Source organism: Pan paniscus, chromosome 3 (genome assembly GCF_029289425.2).
Source record: "Pan paniscus chromosome 3, NHGRI_mPanPan1-v2.0_pri, whole genome shotgun sequence".
Taxonomy (NCBI): domain Eukaryota; kingdom Metazoa; phylum Chordata; class Mammalia; order Primates; family Hominidae; genus Pan; species Pan paniscus.
This window is the reverse complement of record NC_073252.2, coordinates 108,040,851-108,058,336: the sequence shown is the minus strand read 5'-3', so window position 1 is coordinate 108,058,336 and position 17,486 is coordinate 108,040,851. Positions and strand designations below refer to the sequence as shown.

Here is a 17,486-nt window from a genome sequence, read left to right as displayed (position 1 = left end):
TATATACAATGGAATACTGCTGATAAAAGAGAATGAAATCACTGTGAGCAGCAACATGGATGGAATTGGAAGGCATTATACTAAGTGAAATGACTCAAATAGAAAATCAAAAATTGCATGTTCTCACCTATATGTGAGAGCTGAACAATGGGTACACATGGACATACAGAGTGGAATAACAGACACTGGAGAGTGCAAGGGTGGGAGGGTGCGGGGGGGTAACAGGTGAAATACTACCTATGGGAACAATGTTCACTATTCAGGTGATGGGTAAATTAAAAGCCCAGACTTCACCACTACACAATCTATCCATGTAAGACAACTGTACTTGTACCCCTAAACCTATAAAAATTTAAAATGTATATATATATATTTTTTTAAAGATATGGGTCAGTTGATAATTTAATGAAAGCATTGTAGAATTTTAACTGTGAGTACACATGTGTACATAAACTTACAATCAATAATGAGACTATTCAGAAAATGGTAAGTCGTTAAATAATGGGTTACTCTTCTTTCTAAATGAAATAGAAAAGGTTATGTTTCATAAATACAAATAGGGGTACTTCACTCCACTGGCACTGTGCTTCTCAAACTCTAATGTGCATAAGAATCACCTGAGAATATTGTTAAAATGCAGATACTGATTTAGTGGTCAGGGGTGGAACCTGGAGGACTGCAGTTCTAATAATCTCCAGGTGTTGTTGACACTGCTGGCTCAAAGATCACAATTTGAGTAGCAAGAAAATAAGAAAATTAACCCAAGAAACAAAAAGCAGCCACCTGACTTAAAATTCATTCTAGGTCTCCACATTCACTTGTTGTAAGAATACTGATTCTGCAGGAATAAAACTAGTTTGGTAATAAATGAATCTTGAACTGCCTTTTTTCTATTAATTATTTTTTTCTGTTATTGTAACTGTTCTATGGAACCATATAGATTCAGGTCAGGGAAAAGAATTGTTTGCTAGTGTTCAATTGCAAAACTTTAATTTGCAAAAATACTTCTATTTGGCTACCAATCCATACCTATTAAATATAGAATCAATTTGCTTCACTTTGTTTCTTTTGGCCATTTAACAGACTGCTTCAAATCAGGAAGAAACAAAAGCCCAAAGTTTGAAAGTCTAGGAATTAATGTACCACATAGTAATAACTAAATAATTATGCAGGGTAATTAATAACTATATAAATATATCATTATTGGGTGATTAATCTCCAAAAGACACTGTAACATCATTTCAAGCACATTCTAATCTAGCACAGATACAACTAAGAAATTAGAGATCAAATGGCCAGCTGATACAGAAATTCTAAGTTACACACAAAACTTATATAAAATGTTTATGTAAATAATGTTATTAGTTAGATTGCCATTCTCACATGAGCTATAAAACTTACGTTCCCTGATTTTCATGGTAAAGAGGTCACTGAATCTCCTCCCTCAAAAGACATATGTGAAACACAAATTACTAATCCATACTTCCTATGCCCCAAACTCAACCTCCCACTCCTCTCACTACCAGCAAGTAATAAAAAACCTGGTTATGAAGCTCCTTCTATATGCATGACACTGTGCTAGTCTCCCATCCTCATCTCCAAAGAGGAAACTAAACTGAAAATCCTGTGTGATCATTTCCAATAAAACGGCTAATCGTAGCAAGGACTAGGGTAGCATTATGATGGCAAGAAAGTCCTTAAAATTTCTCTAGTGTTACTCCAATATCTATATTTAACTTGTTCTGTGCCTAATCATTCAGAGCTTAGCAGAGGATTTTCAAGTAGGCCAGGTCATTTGTTAGGATAAAATCCTCTACTCTGTCCTTAAAGCATGTCCACATCTGTTCAAGTAACAAAACCATACCTTATTTTCCACAGGGTCATGATCTAGGGCATAAACCATTCCCATCTGCTGGCTGAGCAGAGTTCCATAGTCTGTTCCATCAAAATGCATGTGTCGAATATCTTGAGAATTGGCAAACAGCAAAAATGGTTGTGGTCCTGTTAACCAAATTTCAAATATGGCTGAATTTAAAACGTGCCTTAGAAACTAAGAGGCATCTCTGACTCTTCCCTTTCACTGTACCTTTTTACCCAATTTCTACAGTACTTGTTTTCTTAATTTCCCTCTAGTGTGGTATAGGTGAAGACAGGCAAGAGGATGTCCTCTTCCAGGAGGTGACATATTGCCAGAATTTCATCTCTGGTTTCTTCCCTCTCCAGGTATTTGCTTTTAAAAGCTGCTTACTTACAGAAAGAGACAGCGTTAAATAACCAACACCATAGCTAAATGATGCAAGTCTTAGGGTTATACATCTTCTTGATTCACACATACTGAAACACTAATATCAGTAGATTGTATACTTTCATGTCCGAATAAGTAACTTTCCCTGGCCTGGGCACTTCTTAAAGGGAGGCACGATGATTTGAGTTAATAGCAAGACCCTTGACAATTTTAAGGATTTAGATTACACTATATTAATGAAGGCCCTGAGAAGTTAACAGTATTGGGGTCTCACTAGGGCAAGGTATACAGGATCATCATCACATGATAGCATTATGAGCATTATATGTTTAAAACATAATGAACCTTCAGGAGATATTAAATCAATTTGGTATAAATCTAGAATTTCCATGGCTGTTGAAGGATGCAAGAGAGGTAATATCAGAAGACAAAAAAAATAGCTGAAGCATACAACTTTATATTGAATTTTGACATAAAAAGGACAGAATTTGTCAGTGTTATAATTATATTCAGTAGAGAGATAAAAATCAAATCAATCAACAAATACTTATTAAATGCCTCTTAACTATAAAGTGTTTTAAGACTATTCTTGTCATGACTTTCTCATATACTAAAAATATTCTATCTGATACTATGGCAAATCTTTGCCGGATGCTAATTAAGACTAGAAATAGTCTTTAAAAGCCTGGTTACTAGTTATATTGTTATTACTCATATTATTCATATTTACAATGTGATTTGCTTTTTTTCCATTTCAAAAATACAAAACCATAAGCAGTTAACTTTCCATCTTTCTAAACAAAAGACTTTCATGAATTTTTTTTCAGGGACACAGTTACAGACAACCACAGCACTAACCTGAAGCTGCACAGCTTTTTTTATCCAGTTGTAGGTCATACCCAGGAAAGCAATCACATTCCCAGGATACTGGGCTAAGAGGAATGCAGAGCTGGCTACATCCACCATTATCAGGTGAGGAACAACCTACAAAAACAATTGCTTGGTAATGATGCTACGTCATCCAAAATATAATTATTTTTCATCAAAGGATGGGGGCGAGCCAACCATTTGTTGATTTTTTTTTTTTTTTTTTTTGAGATGGAGTTTCACTCTTTCACCCAGGCTGGAGTGCAATGGCACTCTCGGCTCATTGCAACCTCCGCCTCCCAAGTTCAAGCAATTCTCCTGCCTCAGCTTCCCAAGTAGCTGGGATTACAGGCACCCGCCACCACGCCCGGTTAATTTTTGTATTTTTGGTAGAGATGGGGTTTCACCATGTTGGCCAGGCTGGTCTCAAACTCCTGATCTCAGGAGATCTATCTGCCTCAGCCTCCCAAAATGCTAGGATTACAGGCATGAGCCACTGCACTCAGCCCATATGTTGATTTTTTAAAACATTTCCACAATCATTCATATGGCTGCAATCAAGGTTATTTTTCAGAGATAAAAATCAAAATGTCACAGTACCCTCCTTCCCTATAACCCAACATCTTGGATGTTAATCCTTCACATTCCAGTGGCCCTTGTCCTCTTATTCTACCAATGAGTTCAGGAGCAAGTGCACTGGCAGCTGTCTAGAATGAAAAATCCATTTGATGAGTTTGGCAGCTGGTCTAACTCTTCCTAGTAATTTTTTTCTCTCACACATTTTTAGCTGCTTGGCTTTGTTTTATTAGAAAATCAAAAACACACACACAATTCTTCTGCTAATTCTGAGTTACATCCAGTTATCTATATACTTAAGTCTCTATGAAGATAAAAGTAGAGAGGTGTTCATTAGGTGCAAGAAACAGACTAAGCACTCTGCATCTGAAGTCTCATTTAATCGAGGTGGCCAAGTATCAGTATCTCTGCAGTTGAAGAAACAAAGACCAAGAGAGGGCAAGTATCTAGACCAAAATCAAAGCTGCTAGTAACTGGTAATGCTACCTCAGGGCTGTCAAGCCCCAAAGCCCTTGCTCATAACCACTACACTATGCTGTCTAAACAAAAACAAAAACAAAAAAGCCAAAAACCCAAAAATACTAAATTTAAATCTATGTTAATCTGTTTTAACAATATCTTTCAGTATACAATATTGGAAAATCAATTCTTCTTTGACAACAAGATCAATTTTTAGATGTCACTGAGCAAATGTATGTTTTCAAACAAACAAAAGGTAAATAAAGCAAATAAACTCACCGCTACATGTTTTCCCATCTCTCTCAAGCACCGAGCCTTCAGGACAGAAACATAAGGGACCTTCTGATGTCAGAACACAGTCATGGCTGCATTCAGACACATTGCTTGGACAGGAAACAAGTTCTAATTAATAAAGAACAAGGTCAAGATTAGTGTTAAATCAGGTTTGCAAAAATTTATTGCAATCAGTTGCTAATATTGCCAGGTGATCCTCCTGCCTTGACCTCCCAAAATGTTGGGATTACAGGTGTGAGCCACTGTGCCTAGCCTTAATTTTTTAATGCATAATAATGGTATTGTGGTTATGCCTGAAAATTAACTGGATATTAAATGATAGGAAGGAATTATAGTTAAGTTTTTTAGATACAATAATGTATCATGATTATGTTTTTTACATGCCTATTCTTTAGAGATATACAATGAAATGTAGTACCCAATAGTTATTTTTAAAAATTAAAAAATTAAAATAAAAAAGAGATAGACAATGGAATATAAGGTAATACAGACAAAGAAACAGGAAAATACCTATAATAAATAGATTATAGATGATTTGTTTCCCAACCTTAGAGGTTCTGATTTGATAGGTCTGGGGTAGAGTCCAGTCATCCATGGTTTTTGTTTTGTTTTGCTTTTTGAGACAGGGTCTCACTCCATCACCCAGGAAGTGCAGTGGCTTGATTTCGGCTCACTGCAGCCTCCTCCTCCCAGTTCAAGTGATCCTTCTGCCTCAGCCTCCTCAGTAGCTGGGACCACTGGCGTGGGCCAACATGCCTGGCTAATTTTTTTTTTTTTTTTTTTGTATTTTTAGTAGAGATAGGGTCTCACCATGTTGCCCAGGCTGGCAGTCATCCATGTTTTAAAAAGCCAAACAAAATAAAACTCCAAGGTAATTATGATGCACACTGCTGATTGAAGATCACCAACCCAGATCATAACCACCTTAGAAACATATTGAAAATGAAGAAAACTAATGCAATAAATACTTGTTGCTATAACTTACGATGACATCGTTTCCCATCAGGAAGCAGAACAAATCCTACAGGGCATGTGCAGTAATAGGATCCAGGGGTGTTTTTACACCCAAGAGTACAGCCATGATTCCAAAAAGCGCATTCATTAACATCTGCACAATGACAACAGCACAATACATTCAAATGGCTATTTTTGAAAATAAATTGTGCTATCACTAATAAGTCATTACAACGCAGGGTATCTCACACTTGTATATGCTGTAATTGATCATGGAAAGTCTGTTTTCCATACTCTAGCAAAGGGTAAAATAAGTCAATTAAATGATGATAAAAGCCATTTCTATTCTGTCACATTTTATGCTTTTGTTTTCCCTGAGATAGAGTCTGGCTCTGTCACCCAGGCTGGAGTGCAATGCCACGATCTCAGCTCACTGCAACCTCTGCTTCCCAAGCTCAAGTGATCCTCCCACCTCAGCCTCCTGAGTAGCTGGGACTACAGGTGCACACCACAACACTCAGCTAATTTTTGTATATTTTGTAGACATGGGGTTTTGCTACATTGCTCAGGCTGATCTTGAACTCTGGGACTCAAGTGATCTGCCTGCCTTGGCTTCCCAAAGTGCCGGGATTACAAGTGTGAGTCACCACGCCTGGCCCAGCTTATACTTTCAAATACAGATTTTCATATTAGAATAACCCTTGGGGAAAAGGTAGTAGTATTTCCCTTGAAAAGATACAGTATGCCATTTAAGTTAGGGACTCTTGAAAGCTCTTTACAAGCTTAGGACATTTCCTATTGTGCTCTTCACCCTTCAAGACTGACCAGAGCCCTTTCCCTAAATGTGGAAACCTTCTCCAGCAGTTTTATTCTGGCTGAAGCCCCAGCCTTCCAGCTCACTATCTCTATGCCATGGCTTTCACCCATTGGTCCCATGTAAGCAGGGGGTTATAATTAACAGGCAGATGCTAGATTTACCTGAGGTCTCACCCCAGCTAATTCCACTGTATGTGTGCTGCAGCCATTGGATTCTTTTCATCACTAAACTACTGCACCTTCCAGGAAAAAGGACATAGTATTTCTCCTGAGTTCGTTGCACTTGGTCCAGAATCTCAAAACAGGAGGATTCTTAGACAAACCAGCCTGGTTCAGTTTCCCAGGCTTCCTACTAGATCTTCTTGGGATAAGATAGGAGTCACAGACTCTTTGAGACTCTTACGATCGCTATGAAACCACTCCCCTAAAAATGTACACATACTGAAATTTTGCACACAAACGCAGAGGTTGGTAGAATCCACTTAGAGAATCCCTGCCTTATATCAACCCCTAAGCATCCTCTCAGAGTGTTTGATCTAGAAACACAAGATATGAAGATAGGAAAGTATTATAAAGGTTTTACAAACAAGAAAAAATAAATAAAAAATAGTCTTCAGGGGTTGTGTGGGGGACGGGGAGAATGGACTTGAAGTTGGTTTTCCACTGAGTCTCTGGCTGGCCCACTGAAGACAAGCCGCTGGCTCAGCTGAGCATTCCTCCCCTCAAGCAGCGACTCTTCCATTACCTTCACAGTACTTCCGGTCATTACCTTCACAGTACTTCCGGTCTCGACTTAGGGCGTATCCCTCTGCACACGTGCACAAGTGTGACTGGAGGTCTTGCCCACACACAGTGCTGCTGCAGTTTCCTTTCCTCAATTTGCGAAGTTTCTGCTCTAAAAGAGAAGATGCTTTATTTGGAGTGGGGCCGTGTTTTGACAGAGGACACTGCTAAATCTCTTCCTGATTCTTAAGAGGTCTTACCTCCCTACAACGTCTGCAGCTGCATCTCTCACGGAGGCAAACTTAGCCAGAGCCCAGATTCCCCAGCATCCCGAAGCCCACTTTTTTCTCCAATTGTATTACTTCTCCAAAACCTCTCAGGATTGGGCATCCTGATTAGCTGGAGATGTCATTTCTTAGGTTGCGAATACTAAACACTACTTAGTAGCTTTTTCATTCTAACTTACTTTTATCACAAAAAAGCACACATATTCTGCAAATGAAATAATCTGCTTAGGAAATGAAAACAGATTCAAACCTAAGAATACTTTTTTTTTTTTTGAGACAGGGTCTCCCCCTGTCACCCAGGCTGGAGTGCAGTGGCACAATCTTGGCTCACTGCAACCTCAGCCTTTTGTGTTCAAGCGATTCTCCTGCCTTGGCCTCCTAAGTAGCTGGGATTACAGGCACACACCACCACACCTGGCTAATTTTTGTATTTTTAGTAGAGATGGGGTTGGCCAGGCTGGTCTCGAACTCCTACCTCAAGTGATCTGCCCACCTCAGCCTCCCAAAGTGTTGGGATTACAAGCATGAGCCACTGTGCCTGGCCAAGAATACTTTTTAAGTGTAATATTTATAGGTTAGATATGTAAACTATTTAGCTGTTTTTAATATCATTATTTAATGAACATCTTTCAGACTCAATATATACCATTGCCATATCTCTGCTCCTTAAATTTCTGTAGTTATTGCTGCCAGTGTCCCATGTGTTCCAAATATTCCATAATAAACAGTAAAATCTGCTCAGCGAGTTGGGTGTTTGGGTTGAATTAGCCAGCTATATTGAACAAGTGGTCAATTTTGTACCATTGGGATTTTCAGAGCCAGAATCAAGGGCTAAACTAGTAACACCTACAGTTGGCCCTCCATATCTGTGGATTCAACCAACTTAGGACTGAAAATATTTGGGAAAAAAATTCCACAAAGCAAAGTTCCAAAAAGCAAAACGTGAATTTGCCACATGCCAAGCACTATGTTGAATTCACAGGAATGAAGTGATGTAGGCATTGTATTAGGTATTATAAGTAATTTGGAGATGATTTAAAGTATATGGGAGGATGTGGCTAGGTTATATAGAAATACACCGTTTTATATTAGAACTTAAGCATCTGCAGATTTGGGTATCTTGGGGGATACCAATCCCCCACGGATACTGGGGGACAACTGCATATCCCTTTCCAAAAAGTTAATAAGATTTTTGTCTCTTTTGCACCTTATTTTTTGCCCACTTTAAAAACAATAGCACCATTGTAAAATACTATGAGAAATACAGGAGTAAGCTTGAGCGTAAGGGCAGATACCTAGAATGCAGGTAGATACAGAGGCTAGAGGTCTGGCAAGAGGTGAAGGCCAAGGAAAACTACTGGGGTCATGGATTCTGAAGCCATGGCATTGTTAAAATCAGCTAGAGCTGATGTATCATGGGAAAAGCTGAGGACCTGAGGAAAGGACTGCTGAGAACACCACCATTGCTGGGAAGGACACAGGAAACAAATCAGCAAGAGCCTGAGCAAAGCAGGCAGAGGGCCTGAGACTGTTCTCCAAATAGGCTTGGTTTCTCTGATCTGTTTATCTACTAATAAAGAAGTCTCCTTTGTCTGCACCCATTTGCTTCTACTTCAAATCTCAAAAGATAAAATTTCAACACATTTAATTAAATGATCAAATTGGCTTTTATTTGGGATTCATGAATTGGGCAACATCTTGTCTAAAAATAGACAGATGCTACACTGGCTGTGGCAGCACATTCAGTTTTGTGATATTGCTTGAGCATGATACATATAGTGGATTGGTTAACATCAGTTTACTTCAGGTTACTTTCCTCGTAAAGGTTAAACCAGATGGGATTTCCTTATGATACCAGTTAAAGCTGACCTGTTTGGGGATTTGGCTATCATCTCTCTCCTGATCCGTCAGGGGGTCAGATAAACAAGTTAGTTTTGGTGTGTTGATGTGGAATTTTAGCATGAGTGACTTCATTTTGGTTTGGTCTGTTGGGGCCTATTGCAGGAGCTCAGTCTAAATCAGTTGCCTCCCATAAATTTTATTTAACAACACTAGACATGACCAATAACAGTAAGATTCAGTAGAAACATATTCTTGCCCCCTTGAAAATGTCCCTAGTGTACATTGAGATAACCGGAGAGTATGCCACCCTCTAGAGATTCTGATTTGGTAAATCAGAGGCTCAGGAATCTGCATTTTTACAGAATCAGGAGTGATTATGATGTCAGGAGGCTGCTTCACACCACACTTTCAGAAACACTGGCCTAATGTACTAGTGAAACATTACACCTTCATCTTAGTTACAAATAATTACTTTTAGCTAGTCTGTGTTATTTCCTTAGTTATTTTGAACCTGTTTTTTCAAATCTCTTTACAAAATTAAATGCAAAATCAGTCTTGTCAACTTTCAACACCATTGCAGTATCACCTGCTAAATCAGTTAAGATTTACATTGAATGGTCTTATGGATAATTGATTCCAAAAATTTTATTTCTTGCCTATGATTTTTATATGCCAATTATACATGTATAGTTACATTATTTTTCATGTTCTATATGCTTCACTTAAACTATCAAAATTTTAAGCAAAATTAAAAATAAAATGGCCTAAATTTTAAAAGTAAATGACTAAAATTAGAAACTTGTAAATATTGGAGACAAAATTCATCCACTTTAAATTTCTTTTTAAAAAGCAGTAATGTGTTTAGCTTTAATTTTACAAACTTTACAAGTTAACAACAACAAAAATCCAGGAAGGTTTGAGTTGGCCTTTTAATAGCACTGAAATGCTACACTTTCTTGAGGTAACAAAAAATTGAAACACTATGCTTCTTATAAAAACTCTTTCCTTTGCCCTATAAAAATCTTTCCAAACTCAGCATGCTGGATGATTACTGGATTACCAATCAGGGAAACTGAATTTTGTCTTGGTTCTTCCTCTTACAGCACATCACTTTATCTCTTTGACCTAAGTTTCCTAATTCACAAAATAAACTTGTTGAAATAGATATTCACTGAGATCCCTCTTTTAAAAAAATTCTATAGTTATAAACAGAATTAAATGTTGGTGAAAAATTCTTTTGAGTTTATACCTCTAAAGATTATCAAACCTTAATTACTGCTTATAGTATGGTAACAGAGAATCAAACTGTCTAATGAAGAAAACAACTATTGTCTCAGGTGTAGAAAATGCTTTGTTCTTCTAGATCCAGTATATATTTTTCTTTTTTCCCATACCTTTCTACTACCTCTCACCTGGATTTGTATCTGTTCTTATCACAATCATCCCCATTGTCACCACCACAATTATGTATATGCATCTTTTTTCCATTGATAAACTTCTGAGGATAAGGCATGTGCCCTATTCACATTTACAGTCCCAGTAACACCTAGCATGGTGCCTTTTACAACATAGGCATCCAGTAAACATCTAATACATCCATAAAAAGAACCCTGTGATCATGTCACCTGCAACCTAACTCCCTATTTGTTTTTTCCTCAAAGTTCCAATCAACCTTAGAGCTAGAACTCAAAACAGTTTGTCACAAGATGCTAGCCAGTACTTTTTCCACTATACCATGCTTCTGATGGCTTTTAGTGATGCTTCTTAACAATACACAATCACTCTTCAATAATGGACATAGGCAGAAAAAAATCGCATTCTCCTCTGTCTAGTTGTGCTGATGACGTGACCTGAATTCAGACACTAAACACTTTAAAAGGTCATTTTAGGTGGTGGCAAAACACAGAGGATTGAGGGTTATATTTTCTTTAATCTCCTTAATCTTCTGCTGTTCTTTAGCTTCAAAATAGGCCAGAGCCAGCACTGAGAATGCTGCTGCTGACCTCAGAGAACACTCCTTCTCAGAGCTGAGCAATGAGGCCTAATTACCTCTGAGATCAATTAAAGCTCCTAATCATGGAGTTTATTGTCCACCACCAACTGCACCTTCAATAACTGCCTGGCTAGCACACAGGCACTCATGAGCTTTACTATAGCCCAGTGAATCTGTAGATTTTACCCTGGCCCAGTTCTGAAACAATGCACTTGGGATTCCGTTTCCTGTTTTTTTCCACTGATCACATCTTTGTCTACCTCAAACTCCATGTAAGACTCACCTCATCAACAAAGCCTTTCTAGTCTCTTCCATTCAAACCCATTAACTTTGGTCATTCTGAAGTCATAACTAAATATTTGGCATCCCCAATATTTAACACATAACAAAAATTTTGAATAACACTTTGTAAAGTATTTGTATTATCACATTTCATTTTCATAACAAGCCCTTGAGCTATGCAGAGCAAGTATCATCTTCCATTTTACAGATTAGGAAATAGTGCCTTGTTAAGGATCACATAGAAAATAGAGTGTAGAACTGGGATGCTATTCCAAGCCCTTTGACTGTAATCCCCCTCTTTTTACCAGATACGTAAAATTCTATGTGTGTGTGTTTATATTTATGCATTTGTATAAATATAAACATGTACATAAAATATATGTTAGTTTTATGAAATGTCTATAAAAACATGGCTATATTTTTGCTTCATTTGTTTATTGTCTTCATCATTAATGAGTTCTCAATAATGACTGCCTCAACTTCCTCAAAAAACTTCTCAAACTGAACAGTATAGAAGTTTACTCTTGTCAGTAATAGAAATACAAGGAAGAAAATACAAGAATGGCCATTCTGTGCTATTGGAATTCCTAATTACAGTAAAAAAAGAAAAAAATCACCTAGCCAGAATTTAGCCACTTGGTATCATATCCATCTGTACCCTTTTAGGAATTAAAAAGTAAATGAATCAACAAACTTAAAGCACTTTAAAAATAATGCTTTTGGCCAGGTGCAGTGGCTCACACCTGTAATCCCAGAACTTTGGGGGGCCAAGGCGGGCAGATCACCTGAGGCCAGGAGTTGGAGACCAGCCTGGCCAACATGGTGAAACCCCGTCTCTACTAAAAATACAAAAATTAGCCAGGTGTGGTGGCGTGTACCTGTAGTCCCAGCTTCTTGGGAGGCTGAAACATGAGAATTGCTTGAACCTGGGAGGCGGAGGTTGCAGTGAGCCAAGATCATGCCACTGCACTCCAGCATGGGTGACAGAGCGAGACTCCGTCTCAAAATAAATAAATAAATAAATAAATAAATAAATAAATAAAATGCTTTTAACTCTTAGAAGAGCCCTTCAGGCCCATTGAGTCTTTTCTTATTGTATCCTCATTTCTGGCAGTTTGGTTGCCCATAGCAGGAAGATGGAAAATACAAGGTATGACATATGTACAACTATTATGTATCCATAATTAAAAATACATTTTAAAAAGACAAGGTGTATATGCCTCCACTACCATTGTCACCACCGCACCCCACCCGCATTCACCAATGGTAGAAGTGGCTGCGTGAGTCCAGTGTTCTTTCTTACTAAGCCCAGATGTAGCCTTAACCTTGCATTCCAGACTGCCAGTGTCAATGGCTGCAAGACAGTTGGTAATTTCCCACACAGACTAGAAACTCCAGGTCAGGGTTCCTTCCAGAGAAAGATAGTATAATTTGAGTATCAAAATGGTAATAATTACAGTGAATACAAATGTCAATTATTTTTAAAAATCCATGACTTTATAGAGATGATTAAAGAAAAGTGACCTTTGGAGGACACTGGAGGGTTAGGACACTAACTCTTTATTTTGAAAACAGGTAAATTAAGAAATAGGATCGAACACTGAATTTACCTTTCCTATAAAAGCTCCTCCTCCTCAGGACAATCATATATCTGATTTGGAAAGGCTCCTCTTTGTATAAGAATCCCAGCTAATATATGCATAAACAGTGACAGAATTAGAATGTCATTGCTTTGAGCCTCTAATAAAAAATGGCTCCAGGCAATGATAATCAATAGCTTCTAAAACAATTAAGCAAAAGGCTGATGGGGAACTTGCAGTGGCTGGACCAGGCTGGTGACTTCTGAAATGCTAATTAATTTTGAACATCACGAAAAAGAATAAGAACTAGCCCCGTGTGCCTTTTAATGTGGTACAAAGGGGAAGCTTACAGAACCACCTGCAGTGCCACCCATAAAGCATTCTTGAAAACAATCTGATTCTGATCAGATTTCTAAGCCTAAACTACCAGTTTATAGGTAACAAGGAAATTAGAGAAACATGTTAAATGACACATGGGGATATAATCTGCAAAATCCAGAAAGTGAAAAATTCTATAGGACTAATGATCTGGTTTCCTGAACAAACAAGTGGCAAGAAAAAGCCTCAGGTTAGAAAATAAACAGAGGCCACAGCCAGGCATGTGAAAACCTGCAAGATGTGAGAGCCAGCAGCAAGAAAGAAAACATAAAAATGATAAAGAGCAATTTCAAGTATTTAAAAGAGATTTCAAATGGCAGCCATTTGGTGTCAGGGCAAACCCAGCTTTGCCCCAAACCAGTCCTATGCTCGCTGCAATGGCATGTATCCTTGTAAATGTGACTCTAGTCACTAAGAAAATGTCAATAACTATAAATGATGCTAAGAAAGATAGCAATCCATATTTTACTAATATTTCCATGAAGAATAACAGAATTTTATGTGTTTAAACTAATAATTTAAAATTATATGAACTAAATATTTATCTTTTTAGGATGATTCTTTTCCAGTGGTTTCAAAATAACCAAGATTTTATAGTAGACACTCCAGCAACAAAATAATCAAAATGAATTAGACTCCCACCTTGGCAATTTTAGCTATACTAATTGCTTCCAGAAGCAAGTACATTTCCAGGTGGAGACAATTATCCTTCATGAACTCACAGGATTAAATTCAGCCATCTTTTTGTGCATGAAATGAATGTAAAGCATTTTACACAGTGTTAGTAATAAATAACCTTCATTTCCCAAAGAATATGCTTTTGAAGCTCTCTTATAGCTTAAAACCGAAATCTACATTTAAAGAATACAGAAAAAAGCAAAAATATTTGGACCTTTTACAACATAATATCTATGAGCAATAAAGTAGTTGTAAAATCCCCAGAAGTTGAACTTGAAATAATTGTCATTAAGATGTGTACAAAAATGTTCCCACACTATTTCTGAGATTTGTATAATAGTGTAGGTATCAGGGCAGCCAGGATATCTGGCTAATAAGTTTAATCATGCCAACAAAAAATGTGAGATTCATTCTGTGCCTGTTTTCGGACAGCCGGGGAGAAGTAAGAGAGAAAGAGAAAGATTTTAAGTTTCTGAAATTGAAAAAAAAATTAAAGAAAAATGTAAAAAGAGAGAGAGAAATAGGGTTTTAACTCCATGATCTGTGCAAACTGAAGCACTTAACTACCAGAAGACCATGGATAAATAATGATATGCTGAATTACAGGCTTCTCAAAACAAATAAGGTACATCTAAAATATGAAATGATAGATAATACAGTGTATTTGGAGAGGCAGCATGTTACCAGTCTGCCTGGTTTCAAATCCCAATTCTACCACCCTGTGACCTTCAACAGGGTATTGTGACATCTCTAAACCTCAGAACTTTTAATTTATAATATTACACTAATTATCACACTTAATTAATAGAGCTGTTGTAAAGATTAAGTGAGATATTATAAGGAAAACCCTTAAATTATCACAAGAACAGATAATTTTGTACCCAGGCAATAATTATGGCATTTCTGTGAGCCAAGAAGTTGCATGTACTTAGATGGGTTATTTCAAATTCTAATTGAAACAAACAACAACAACAAAACCTATGTACTCAGATATTATGTATCTTTAAAACTTATTCTTTATTATATTATTTAGGAGATAGAGTGCCAAAGAATCTTTTTTCACTTGGTTTTTTTGTGGGGGGTGGGGTTTGAGATGGAGTCTTGCTCTGTTGCCCAGACTACAGGGCAGTGCCCTGATCTTGGCTCACTGAAACCTCTGCCCCCTGAGTTCAAGTGGTTCTCCTGTCTCAGCCTCCCAAATAGCTGGGATTACAGGCAGACGCCACCACACCCAGTTAATTTTTGCATTTTATTTTATCTTATTTTATTTTATTTTTTAGTAGAGACAGGGTTTCACCATGTTGGCCAGGCTGGCCTTGAACTCCTGACCTCAAGTGATCCACCTGCCTTGGCCTCCCAAGGTGCTGGGATTACAGGTGTGAGCCACCGTGCCTGGCTTGCTTGTTTTTTCAACTCTTGTTTCTTAAAGTCGTTTAGGCATTGGGAATGCAATGGAAAGTTGTATTCTCTGTCCTCCAAGGACTAAGGAATATAAAAAGACAGACAACTCCAGCTAAGCATGGTAAGTGTCATATGATTAGGGAAATTCTCTGAGAACACATTCCCTGAGAATACCTTCTCTGGAACAGCTAACTTAGGCTCACAGTGGATCAAGGAAGGTGTTCCTGAAGGAAGTCATGTTGGAGCTGTTTCTCAGAGGATGAGGAGAGACAGCCGGTGAAGGGACGGAGGTGGCGAGTTCCTGAGCATGCAGACTGGGCTGCAGGAGAGAGCAAGTGTGCCTCATGAAAGGAAAGTCATCTTTGAGAATGGTTGCAACAGAGAATGTAATATAAACAAGGGTGAGAGAAGAAGCTGAGAAATGAGCAGAAGCCTTGGTGAGCCCAAGGAAGAGACTTCACTTTAATTACTGACGATTAGGAATTCTCAGTGGATTTTAATCAAACAGTGACATGACTGGGCCTTCTTTTTTGAGGGATTATGCTCCCTGCAGCAGAGAAAATGGAGACAGGGATACTAGTCAGGAGGATGCTGGAGAGAGAAACCTGCAGGAAGGGCAGAGTGGTTAGATCGTAAGGGGTAGAATTGTTGGGATGCAGAGACTGATTTCGTGGGATGAGAGTGAGGAAGATGAAGGAACAGGCAACTCCTCGGTTTCTGCTTTGGGAGATGCGGTAGAGAGTGATGCCATTCATTGGGTTGATGACACTAGAGGGAGAGGAGCTGGGGAAGAGGGAGGTGAAAGTTGGTAGGTTAGTTATTTTCTTTGAGCCTGAAACACTTGCAAGAAATCCAAGTAGACATGCTTACAAGGCAGATAACTATAAGGGCCTTGATAAGGGTATTTTTACTGAGCCCAAACACATGCATTTTATGTGCCCACTACAGGACCCGGAGCTTGGAAGGTACAGACAGCAAGCAAGCAAGGCCCAGAAGAAGGACCAGGGCAACTGCTCTTCAGGAAACTGGTCAGATCATCAGAAAATGGCCTGATGGTGAAACTGTGGCTCTATTACTTTGACTTGGGGCGCAGCATGCAGACATATCTGCAGCATGAAGCTCCTCCAGAACCAGACAACCTGAATCTACAAGGCAAGGACTTGTTCAAACCAACAAATCAATCTTCCATGTGAAGCTCTGGGGCTTTGCCTTTGTAAGCCCCTCCCTTGCCTTGGCCAGACAGTCTTCACCAGAGCTGCTCCTTTTTGTATATTATGAATAAATTCCCATGTTTTAAGTCAATTATCTCTGTAGTTTAACTCTATAGCAGATCTTTGCAGCTTGACACTCATTATGCCTGAGTCCTTTTTTAAAAAAAATTTGTCTAGAGCTCAAAAAAAAAAAAAGAGGTCTGAACTACAAATAATAGATTCAAGAGTCCTGTGGGCTGCTGCATAGGAAATAAAACAGAAAAATGACATGGGTTGTGTCACCTTTAGAGAGTAATGATGCACACAACCGTATGAATAGTTCTGAGAAATTCCACTCAAGAAAAAACTCATTCAACTTTATTGAACACATCATCTCTAAATCACTTGGCCCCGAAAGGTTTTTTTCCCCTAAGTAACCTCATTAAATCCCATAGAACTAGAGTTTTGAGGCCAGGCACGGCGGCTCAAGCCTGTAATCCCAGCACTTTGGGAGGCTGAGGCAGGTGGATCACCTGAGGTCAAGAGTTTAAGACCAGCCTGGCCAATATCGGGAAACCCTGTCTCTACTAAAAATACAAATTAGCTGGGCATGGTGGTGGGTGCCTGTAATCCCAGTGACTCAGGAGGCTGAGGCAGAGAGAATTGCTTAAAACCCAGGAGGCGGAGGTTGCAGTGAGCTGAGATTACGCCACTGCACTCCAGCCTTGGCGATAGAGCAAGACTCCATCTCAAAAAAAAAGAACTAGAGTTTTGTAGAGCATGCTTTGAAAAATGATAGCTTAGGCATTTTGCAAGAAGTAAGTTTATTGATACTCATATTTGTATAAATATTTATATTTTATAACAAAAATAATATCAACCAGATTATATGATTTTTCTGTTATTTCTTCATTGAAGTAG

The 17,486-nt window shown here is 38.3% G+C and overlaps 1 protein-coding gene across 1 annotated transcript in view; it reads right to left on the bottom strand.

Moving 5' to 3' along the window:
- Window positions 1–17,486, bottom strand: part of EGF (epidermal growth factor) — a 99,782-nt gene that overhangs the window by 47,350 nt on the left and 34,946 nt on the right. Inside the window, exons 6-10 of the mRNA XM_003830021.7 lie at window positions 6,981–7,106; window positions 5,427–5,549; window positions 4,427–4,549; window positions 3,104–3,229; window positions 1,865–2,001 (exon numbers count right to left, since the gene is read on the bottom strand). Coding sequence (XP_003830069.1) covers window positions 1,865–2,001; window positions 3,104–3,229; window positions 4,427–4,549; window positions 5,427–5,549; window positions 6,981–7,106 — 635 coding nt within the window. The remainder of the gene's footprint in view (window positions 1–1,864; window positions 2,002–3,103; window positions 3,230–4,426; window positions 4,550–5,426; window positions 5,550–6,980; window positions 7,107–17,486) is intronic.